This window comes from Colletes gigas, unplaced genomic scaffold, assembly GCF_013123115.1.
Source record: "Colletes gigas isolate AHSC1104 unplaced genomic scaffold, ASM1312311v1 Colletes_gigas_Sc00067, whole genome shotgun sequence".
Classification (NCBI taxonomy): Eukaryota; Metazoa; Arthropoda; class Insecta; order Hymenoptera; family Colletidae; genus Colletes; species Colletes gigas.
Genome location: NW_025106696.1, coordinates 429,236 through 441,101, shown reverse-complemented (window position 1 = coordinate 441,101; position 11,866 = coordinate 429,236). Strand labels below are relative to the sequence as shown.

General features: G+C 29.6%; 1 protein-coding gene across 1 annotated transcript; it reads left to right on the top strand.

Moving 5' to 3' along the window:
• Positions 1–7,126: 7,126 nt before the first annotated feature.
• On the top strand, positions 7,127–11,834 carry LOC122403645 (protein MMS22-like; the record flags this gene model as incomplete). The annotated part of the gene is made up of 19 exons (XM_043407269.1): positions 7,127–7,341; positions 7,428–7,562; positions 7,633–7,786; positions 7,858–8,043; positions 8,131–8,244; positions 8,311–8,499; positions 8,584–8,828; positions 8,889–8,986; positions 9,055–9,230; positions 9,310–9,468; positions 9,536–9,776; positions 9,855–10,083; positions 10,147–10,243; positions 10,312–10,506; positions 10,582–10,755; positions 10,836–11,189; positions 11,261–11,463; positions 11,535–11,723; positions 11,789–11,834. Coding segments are annotated over exons 1-19 (3,399 nt in total), but the record flags the coding sequence as incomplete, so codon positions are not given.
• Between the last annotated feature and the right edge of the window lie 32 nt (positions 11,835–11,866).

The window sequence follows — 11,866 nt, the reverse complement described above, 5'->3', positions numbered from 1 at the left end:
ATACTTGGGTGTGATAAAATTCACGTATTCGTACGTTTTACCTGTTTCGGTAATCCGAACAACTATAAATACATATAGAAAGAAACTTTACTCTTGTCGCTTTAACTGTACTCGGGTTGTTATTCCGGATGATTAACTTTCATTGCAATTTAAATTGTTATTAAAATATTCGTGGTTGTTTTATACATATACATATTAGCCAGCATTTTCTTCCCAAAGTATATTAACAAACAAAAAAGAAGGAAGATAAATTTTGTTACTTTTTATAACCAACTTAATAGTGCATGTCAATGTTTTATATTTACAATAATTTTCGAGAAACGAAACTAACTTTAATTCATTTAAATTGTATATCACATATTTCTCTATAATACTAGTTAATACAATTGTACAAAATCACTTGAAAAGAAACAGAAATATCCTGGATATTCACGTTAAAACGAACCCTCCATATTAACATTCCAAGTACGTGTTCTAAAAATCAATGATTACTAAATTTTTCAATTAAAAAAATCTCAAAATCCTCAACTCCCTGAACACCAAAAAAGGACAATAACAAATACACTGAGCAAAACAATAAGAAACAACATCTTGCAACGGCCACGTTTTCATAAGAAAATGAGCTTTCGGTTTAAAAATGTAGTTTTTCAGTTCAGAATCTTCCAAGAAAGGAATTAGTACGTCTTTTACGTTTCTGCACCCCAGCAAAATGGCGCCCACGCATCACACTTCCACAAAATTTCTGTCCATATAAACGTCTTTCTATTTGTTTCCATCATGAAAATAATATTTAAAATCTTTTGTTTCGTCCCGATTGAACATTTTCTCGTCAGAAAATATCACGTTCCTTCTTTAACCGTGTCTGGTTAGGTTTTAATAATGAAGTTAGTTCGAAGGTCCCTAAAAAACATTCGAATGATACTTAAAACTATAATTTTCTCGGTTCTTCAATCGCTGGTGTTCCACAAAAAGAAGCTCTAACGTTTGAGAGTCATTACGTACTTTCGTTGAGAAATTTTATCGTGTGAAATTGCACATGCGGGGAAAATTAAAGAGGGGGAAAAAGCTACTGGTAACCCTTATTCATTAGATTTACGCGAAAAGAGTAAGGTTAAGCTCGTACTATCAATTACGTCATCCCCATTCCAAAGGTTGCGTTGTACCAAATCGAATCAAGACGTTCGAGGCAAAGTTTATAACGTTAACGATCGATGAACTCGGTTTGAAATATATTTGTAACGCCGATTAGAAGATTAACGAACTATATGTATACATAGTATACAACTGGTCATAAAAATATTCCGACGCGAATATGATTCTTCTTATTATGCTTTAGAGTCAGTGGCGGATTTAAAACTCAGTGGAGGGGATTGATAAAAGTACAAGAAAAAAATGTAAGATTTTCGGGATTTAAGAGTACCATCCCTGGAAATGATAAATAAAAGTAAAAAAGTTAAAAAGATAATAAAAGAAAGTACATATGACTTCGCAAAGAGTTATATAAATGTATGGACTGAAAAAAGATTTACGTTTCATTAGAAAGCGATTCGAAGTTTAAAGCCTTAACATGCAAGAATTACTATTATATCACTATACTATAAACACCTTACAATCACGTCTCGTAATCGTATCGAGAACTTTTGCGATAGAGTGAACCAAAACATTAGGAAACCTATCGATTTAAAAGAAGAGTTTAAAGATTGTTTTACCGAAAAATAATAGCGTATTGGCGTTGATTATTTAAAAAAAAAAAAAATGATTTCCAACATTGCCGATAGCCTTGCGCAATAAAATACTAACGTACGATTGAAAATTGTAATTTTAACTTTATAAACATATCAAGCAAACATGATAATAATACATAAAAATTTTGTACAGTTTTGTTAATTAAAAACTGTATTATAATGTAATGTAGAATGTTTTTTTTTATTATATATTTACTTCAAATACAAAGCATAAACAGTAAATCTATTAAATGTAATCAAACACATTTCAATTGATGAATTATGGTTTTGTACAATCAATAAATACTTATATGATTTTTTATAGGAAACATGACATATTTTACAATTCAAATTATTGTTCTCAATGTTCTGTGAAGTAATGTGTGCAATTATGCAAAGCTATTTGTAATTATTGTTAAGAATGCTTAAACAAAAGTCAATTCTGGGTATTTGATAATAATTATTTTAAGAAGTAAGTTATTTTTAACTAAAAAAAAATTGTTAAGTTCATGTACATTATATTATGTATTGTATACAGAAATTGTTTCACAATCAAAGCGATGATTAATGAACTAATATACGTTCAGGAGGTATTAATATCAGCCCCTAAATTAAACCTATAATTATAGAATCAAAGTCATTTTAAAAATGGAACAGCAATCTTCTATACCTTATACTTTGTGAAACCATTTCTACTATTAATAATATACTAATTGTGAATAAATCTTCTACAATTGAATTTTTATTTTTTCGTACAATTTTCATATAACCAAAAAGAACTACATAATGTCCTTTTCTTTATTAACAACAGCTAAACTTCTTTCAGGCTTATGTGCTCTGTTAGTGAATACAAAAATATGTATTTAATTACATTTATGAATAATTTTAAACATTTTTAAACCCATTAAGAAGTTCTAACTGTGATACAGAGCTTCATGAAATTTGTTTCTAAATTTTGTATCAAAATAATCCTGTGTTTCTACATATTTTTTATCTAATTGACTAATGATTAAACATTCTTTCACTCATTAATTTTATTTGGTCTGTACAACCACTTTTTAAAATGTCTGCCACTAATAAATATATACCCCGTGTACTATATCAATCTTACACACAGGCGTGTTTTATTCATTAACAATTGACTATTGATAATATATCAATTGGTATGTATAATAGTAATTGGTATGTAAGTTCGAATTAATCGGTCATTATCTAATCAAAGTCTCTTATTATGAATATCTTTTATTACGAAACCAAGGGTATTTAAATGATTTCTAATATCTTAAAAAGAATGAAAAACTTTTATGCGTCACTTGAGCTTTTCATTCTTCTACTGATTTCTGAAACGTTCTCTGCTTGACGTAATGAATGAGATCAATGTATAAAATACAGTGACTTATAGTTGCCTCGCCCTGCATATAAAAAATCTTACTAATTGTAAGATGAGTTTTTGTGACGTTTTGTAAATATACAGTGAGTTAAATTGCATAATTTATAAAATTTCAACAAATCATAACAAATTAGTTGCCAAATTAAAATAATGTGTATCATTAAACAGTTACGAATCATAACATTTTTCACAGTTTTATACATATAGAACCAGGGTAATTCATTACTGCATTATTACACACTATTATTGCATTACTAATCACATCACTTGACAGCTGACAGGACATAATACAATAATATGCAGATAATAAAACCTGCAAATACATTAAAACAAAGTTGCAACAGATTAAAAGACAATAATATAAATAATCATTCAACCTAAGCAATGACTTTTCTTTCTCATAAGTAATTATCGATTTTCGATATACAATCCACGAAACTTTCCTGCACGTTGCTTTAGGTTCTCGAATTTAAACCCCGAATAAAATCAAATGGACACTTCGATGCAACAAGTTTGACGAATAACTAGTAATTTATTTTAACAACAGTCGATCAGTAGCCAACGGAGCTCAAATTTATCGATTATCGACAATGTAGAAATCTTTTTTTAACGACTGTTGATAATAACGATTTCATTTATCATCACAGACCTTTATGGACTTTCGTGGCTTCACAGACCACAGACGAGGTCTGACTGCCATACCGACCTGAAAATTCGGAGGTGTTTAGCGCCCTCTTCTCATGGATGGCGGTCAGTTGAGAAATTATTCACTGAATTAGTATTTGTGGGAGGCAGCTGTAGCATGTGCGTAAATGCATGTGAGTTGACTATGGAAGGGATTAAAAAGCGCAATTTTCAAATGACCATAATTCCTACAATAATGAATATATTTCAATGAAACTTTTTTCTGAAGTAGAGCTCATGGGGGCCTACAAAAAAGTACTAAACAACTTTTCTATAAGGCATCAAACAAAATTACTAAAAATCAAAAACGAATTTTTAAGAAAAATCGACAGGGGGTAGGTGCTTAAATTATTGGGCGAAATTGAAAAGTTTCAAATCACTTTGGAGAAATTATTTTCAATTGCAAGGGTCAATTGCAATCATTTTTTATGAGTACATATACACCCGAAATCCTTCTTGCACTTTCGAGAAAAAAATTTTTTATAAAATCGGTAGGTGGGCAAATTTTTCGGCGGAATTAAAAAATTTAAAATCATTTTGGATCAATTATTTTTGGTTGTGGGTCACCCGTGTTGATTTGAAACTTTCATCCTGCATCATGGTTGGGGACCAGAGGAATAAAAATAACATGCGACTCACCAATGATGAAGTTGTACCTCTGCGATGGCTGCATGACGACGATGCTGCTCAGTGGAAGAGATCAAGGAAGTCATCTATTAGTCAGCATAATCCTACCTGTTTTCACGATGTAGGAATCAGGTCCAGAGACTGTAAGAAGACTGCAAGACAATACTTATTAAGCAATTATAACAATCTATTGTTAAAATTACTGAGATTTTTTAAAATATTTGTATAAGTATAAATTTATACTTACATTTTTAGCTCGTGGAGCATCACCCTCTTTAGTGATGCACTGACTCTAGTACCGATAACGAGAAATTTTAATTTCAGAGGGAAAAAATTAATCGAGTTTATTAGGAGGTATGGAGCTAGATTACTGTAACCGAAGATTCAAATTGACGAACAAATGGCTCTATTGTCGCGATTCAGAAAACAAGGAGAGCCAAGATGCTCTGGAAATAATTTAAAGTTTCGTAGGAAACACTGATTCTATTCTCGCGTTTGCTTAACACAGTAAGCGACGACTTACTTTGGGATCAATTTGCACCGGAAAACAAATTGTTGTTACGCACAATCACTGAAGCTACCGGACGCTGTGCACGCGGCTAACAAATTTTCTGGAAAGAAAATTGTTCGTTTAGTAATTGACAATAGAAATACTGCTATTTCTTTAGAATAATAAATCTAGTTCCTTCTCATTGAATTAGATCAGATATGTAAAAGTTAAATTTTCTCAACAATCATAAATTTGAATGATAGAATATTATTAATGAAGGCAATTATAAAATAATTGCTCGATTTAAAAATATTATATGTATACCAGTCTTTTGTTGATAGAGTTGGAAGCGTAATGGTATTAACTGAATTAAATTTTAATATTGTATATTTTTATAAACGTTCTGAAACATACAAAAATTAATGTTTGTTAGTTACTTGTCTCTGAATGACATATAATAATTACACAGCTTCTATGTTCTATTCAACTTAAATAGAAAACTGCACGCAAATGCAGTTGCAACAATTCATAGTAAGTAAAAATACAACAAATATTTGACATCTAGAAATATACTATAATCGCGATCAAAATGCAATGAAATACGTTAATTAATTCCCATTTAATTTGCCGCCGAATCGAGATCGATTATAAAGCAAATTAAAAAATTATTTATTATTTAATGTCAACACTGATATATTATGCTTCCGACAAATAATAATTCGATAAAATAATAAAAATATATAAAAAATGTATAAATGTTATTTATTATAATAATATATGTATATTACATTTTACCACTATGTACCTATTGGACCATTCGAAATTGACGTGATTTGAATGTTTTCAGCTATAATGGCGTCGATTCCGTACCGATAGTTTGCCTTGATTTCGAATTTCAATCAGAGACTGTAACAGAAATAAAATACAAATTAAAATGAAATGCATTACACTAAACATATCTAATCATAATAAAACAATAATTGATGTAAGTACGAAGATACGTAATATCGTTTAGGAAGATATAATGAATCGACACCGGTTAGATATCGAGAAAAACGTCCGAAACCCAATTTAGTTTTTGCCACAATTCCAACTTAATTTATAGTAGAAATATTAATTTTAAAAGAAAGTATCCTTAGAATGTACATAAACGCGTGTAGTAATAATGATAAAATATCAACAAATTAGAAATACGTATCTCGTTGGTAGCAAAACGCCGACAGATCTCGACACGTCTTATCACGCCAATTTTTACATTAGTAATGCCCCCCCCTCCCCGTTGTACCCAGCAGCGCTCGCGAATTTGGTGGTGGGTGAAGGGAGCCACCAATGTTTCTCGTAGCTTGCATTTCGAGAAGAAATTCCTTGACTTCGAATTTCAGAGACTGTAACAGAAATAAAATACAAATTAAAAGCAAATGCATTACAGTAAACAGCTGCGTGCGCGTGATAGTGGTTCTCACTCACAAAACTATAAGACTGTTGATATGTCAATAAGAAGAGTTTCTCATGCTGAATAAGAACCACTAACATGCGCACGCAGCTGTTCGCAGATTGCCGGTCTACAGGCGGAACATTAAACGTTAATAACTTTTTAACCAAGCCTCAATCAACAAATTGGTATTCTTGATTTTCGTCTTATTTTGGTCTTTAGAATCTGCCATTAAAATTTTTCCCAGAGGTAGCCGACCACCCTGTATAATAGATATCAACTGTGTTTGCAATTTTCATATTATAAATTAGCGTTGCGATGTTGATTTATCGTGCGATTTTTTATTTACGAACGCGAAAACAAAGCGCGGGAACACGAGAAGAAAATTCACTAGATCGAACAACAAAAAGAAAGTGTGAACACGGGTAAGAATCAGGTGCATTATACGTATATCTCGTTTGTATCTACATATACGTTTGTGGTATAGCTACAATTTATTGTTATAAAATTCGCATACAACGTAATGCCCTCTATAGATGTCACTTCTGCAAGTACCGCCAAAACTTAGGAAAAGCGTCTGCTGCTCTTCGCTGACATTCTTGTAATATTCTAAAGAAAGAAATTCGTCATTCTGCAAGAAGATTCAATATAATTCAAAATAATTTATAATAGTTGTTAACTTCTATTTTTAAGTGTGAGAAATGCGTAGTACGATATTTTATTAAAACAAAAATTTTCCCTTAAATGATTTGATCATTGTATCCAATAGCATTGTACTGATGGATTTGTCTTTAACTTTTAATTGCAATGGAAAGGTGAACTTTAACGATTGGGAATTAAGTAAGGAGAGTTTATTTCTGCGTGGAGAAGTAGATAATGTTCTTTATCCACAAGATGACTATCCATTGTCTGATATGGATGTACAACTTTTCAATTGTACTATACCTGCCACAACAGTTATATTAGAGTTAAAACATTTTATCAAATGCATGGTGTAAGAAGCTTTTTTAGTATGAATATTCAAGTAGTTTTTTACAACATTAATATCTCTAATAGCTCTTCATTTACTTCTTTTTAAAGCATGCAGTTAAAAATACTCAACAGATATAAAAATTGTAATCAGATTTTGAATTCCAAAACTGATGACATTGATTTCTACAATATCAGACATATTGTATGTAAATTTATTTTATACATTCGAATATATTTAAACAGGTAAAACAATTTCTTATCTAAATCTATCTTCTTTGAATGATACATATTTATCATCATACAAATCTTACAGTATTAAGTGGGACATTCAATCTCTGCAAGTTATAAATGAAAATATCGAAGAAGAATTTAATTCATTATTTATTACCGTAAAACATTTTCTTAGCGAATTACGAAGTATTCCAGATGCAACGTTTTACTACGCACCTTCTAAATTAGGCAATCAAGTTTGTAGAAAAAAGTATATACACTAATATAATGCTACTTATAGATTTAATATGACTTTTATATGTTACAGTGTAAACAACCAGAATATCATATGTATCATATGCATATAGAATTACGATGGCTTTTTATTTCATTAGTCTATACACGCAGTTTATATTATCAGCATTCAATCGAAAGTCAGTTAAATGAACTTGAAAGCAATCAGCAAATAATCATTAATGATCTTATTTATATTTCATTGAAGATATTTGAAACAGTAAGAGAATGAATATTTATCTCATTATACAAAATTTAATGAATTATTTGTGTTTTTTTGCTATACACTGTGTGTAATATGTTTTAGATGCCTTTAGTAAACATACAACAGAAAACCCCATATAATTGTACTTGCATTCGTGAATTATGGCTCATGCTTCAAGTATTTATTGATAACTTATCTGAAAGGATACAATCAAAGGTACTATGCTAGATATTTATGATCTATATGTATTTTAATATACTGTAAACATTTACATGCACACAGACATTTTGGGATTACGTAAATGACAGTGTTAATGAACTATTAAGCAGGAATGTATCTGACACTAGAAAAAGCTATAACTTAGCACCCTGTAAAAATTCTGAATTATTCTGCCTTTGGATTATTTACAATCTTTCACTTTTATATGGGTACAGTGTGGATGGTACATATTTAGGATCTAAGTGTTCAAGGGTAATTACGCTACATTATTTTTCCCCTTATTGTTTAAATTAATATTAATAAAATAATATCCATTATATGTTTGTATTTTTAAAGATTAGGCCTAATTATGAGCAACTTGACAAAATTTTGAAAACATATGTCTCAAAAGGTGGGAAAGATGGTGAACGAGATGAAATTGATGAAGAATTACGCATAATGATACCTTTATTAAATATTATTACTAATTGGTGGCAACCACGAGTTTCAGTAATTTCTCTACTTTGGGATTGCTTTCATAAAAGATTAGATGAACCATTTTTAATACAGACATCTGGCCCTTGGACTCTATCAGTTGAAAAGTAAGCAAATAATGTATATAGTATTATATTTTTGTGGTCTAAAAAAATGGTTTCTAATAGGAAAACTGCTATGGACATTCTTAAACAAGTAAGAGATAGAATTAATAACATAGAATGTATTAAAGAGTCTAGCTATGGAATGTTTTTACGTCTGCTTGGTAAGTATTATATTTCTATATAAAGTAATTGTATCTGTGAATATATTAATTCTAATTACATATTGCAGGATCCTTCTTGCAAATAAATTATAGTAACAATGATACAAAGTACTGGAATCAAATTAAAGGTCGTATCTATTCAAAGTTCTCCAAGAGCAAAGTACAAGAATTTTCCATAAGTGGCTTGTATAATTTCATTTCATTATTTTTAACATTAGCTGTTACTGGGGATACCACAAATGTAGTAAGGTTTACATTTTAATATAAGAAATTTTATCTCTATCAAATATATACAGTTGCGTGACTTTTTTTTTTCTTTACAGTGTTCAGTAATGCTAGATCTTTTACCACTAACAAAAGAGTACAGTAATGAAAATAGTACAAAATATATTTTAGTTTGGAAAGGAAAGCTGACTATTCTTCTTTTGTATAGCGATCTTGGACTTAATTTTAATAACGTAGCACCTTGCTATATAGATACGGTATAATATAAAAATATGTATTTGATAAATTCAATGTTCCATATTTTTATTTTAATCATATTTATAGGTGAATGCAATAAGTTGCCGTAAAGATGATACATCCCGTTCGATGATGGTCAATTTTGTCGAAGTGTTTAATATAATTTTGTCATCTAGCAGTGTGCAATTAGGAGAACATTTACTGCTCAGTGGTTGGATAGATCGTTATTTACTAGAATGTTCGAATAGAATGGTCGGAACACTAACAAAGATGTTAGTTAATATTTTCGAAAAATGCGTTTCCCTCACTGTTAATTCCACTAATTCAGGTTTGTTGCTTTTGAATTGTTTAATAACTGCAATTTGTTTTCTCCTTTCTTTTTAATTTGTTTATTTGTCAAGTGTAGATGGTGTAGAAAAAATGTTTGATGCATTATGGTGTTATGTTGCGTGTAGAGTACGTCAACTTGTTTTTGATCCTGTACTGACTGGTGATTATTATGGGGATGTCTCAAAACTTGCCACTGCATTTACTTTAGAAGCACTGAGAAATCCACTAATAGCAAAAAAATATAAGCATTCAGCTATGTCTTTATTTCAACATTTTGCCTCGTCTGTAATTGTGAAAGATATCAGGTAATATCACAAATTGTATTTAATATCATAATTGTAAAATATCTTGTAAAAATTGTATTTCAGAATCACGAGATGTTACTTGGTTTTAATACTTAAGCAGGAACAAGCAGCTCAAGCCTTAAAGAAAGAGATAAAAAATTTTGATATAATAGTCATACAAGTTAGTGCAATTTCAAAATGCATGAAGATAATTTTAAGCAAAGAAATTTTAACATACACGAATTTTAGGCATGGATAAAATGTTCTATCATTGGCCATGGCACAAATGCAAATGAAATAACATTTATACAAAATTATATTTTACAACTGAATGAAATACAAGAAATTTTTGTGACACCTCAAGATATTCAAGAATTTCGAAACAGTGATGAATCCATTTTAGTGTTCATAATGTATTCTATGAAGAAACGAAGTACTTTAAAAGTATAAATCTACAAACGTAATATAAAAATTAGTATCAATTCGATCAGTTACAAATTGTTAATTGTTTCCTTTCAGACCGAACAAGAACGAATTCAGTATGACGCAAAATGGAAATTGTATTTTAATCACATAGAAAAATGGATTCTTACACCAATCACAGAAGAAACGAAAGATTCAGAATTAGCTTTGTGGATATATAGGTGTATTGGAACACTAATTCTTTGTACTTCTACAATGCTATACTCTAAAGTGAGTATCAAAAGTAAAACTTTATGTGTGTATAAAGTATGATATTAAGGACATTATATTTAATGTAAATTTATTTTTAGAATATACCGAATAATATATTCAGAACATTATTACATAAAACTGTTCTTTCAATGGATCAGCCGTTTTTAAAAAATTTGGGGAAAAAGACATTTTCTATGATACTTCTAGGAATAGAAGCTCTTAATGTTAAAAGCGATATATCACTTCAAGCATTAATACGAGATCTCTTTGATCAATACATGCCACTCTTAATAACTCCAGTTAATAATGCAAATAATTTTAAAGTATCTGATTCATTACTAAAGTGTTTCAGAGACGCAAAGGCAGATTTTTTACGTTTAATATTTGAAATATTAATGACAAATTTTTTTACCGTTTCAAGTGATAACATGATGCATAAACACTTTTATTTAGTACGTATCATTTTCTATTTTTTGTGTAACTATTATAAGGCTCCTTGTAATTAAATGTGTTTTTAATGCAGGTAATGATATATTTACAAAGTCTACTTAAAGGTGATAAAAATTACGCATATCATGTAACAGAATACATTATTTTAATTTGTACACCTTATATTATTGAAGGTTACATGAAAGTTCATGATCATCATCCACATAAACAACATACCATAGACTTCATAACTAATGTTATTAGGAATTCATATTATAAAGAAGACCACACTTTACAGTTAGTACTAATAGTTGTAATTAGTTTAACAAATATCTCCAGATTATATTTCATGAATTTAACAATTCCAGGGAAAAATTTAATAATGTTATATCCAATGTTGTCCAGAAATCAATAATAAAAGATCAACATAATACTTTCAAATTTATACGGTCAGTGTTACCAATAAACACCGAAATAGTACAATTTTTATTAGCAAACATAGAACATACCTTAATTAACTTGGAAAGAAATCGACGTCCAAACGCAGCATCATTAAGGTGAGAATATAGTTAAAATTGTTCTTCGTAAAGGTAATATTATATAAATTTTATTTAACTTTCAGATATTCCTGGAATCAACTTCAAACTGCTATGAAAAATATAAAAGAAAATCGGTAGTAACTTTTAAAAAATTTATTAAT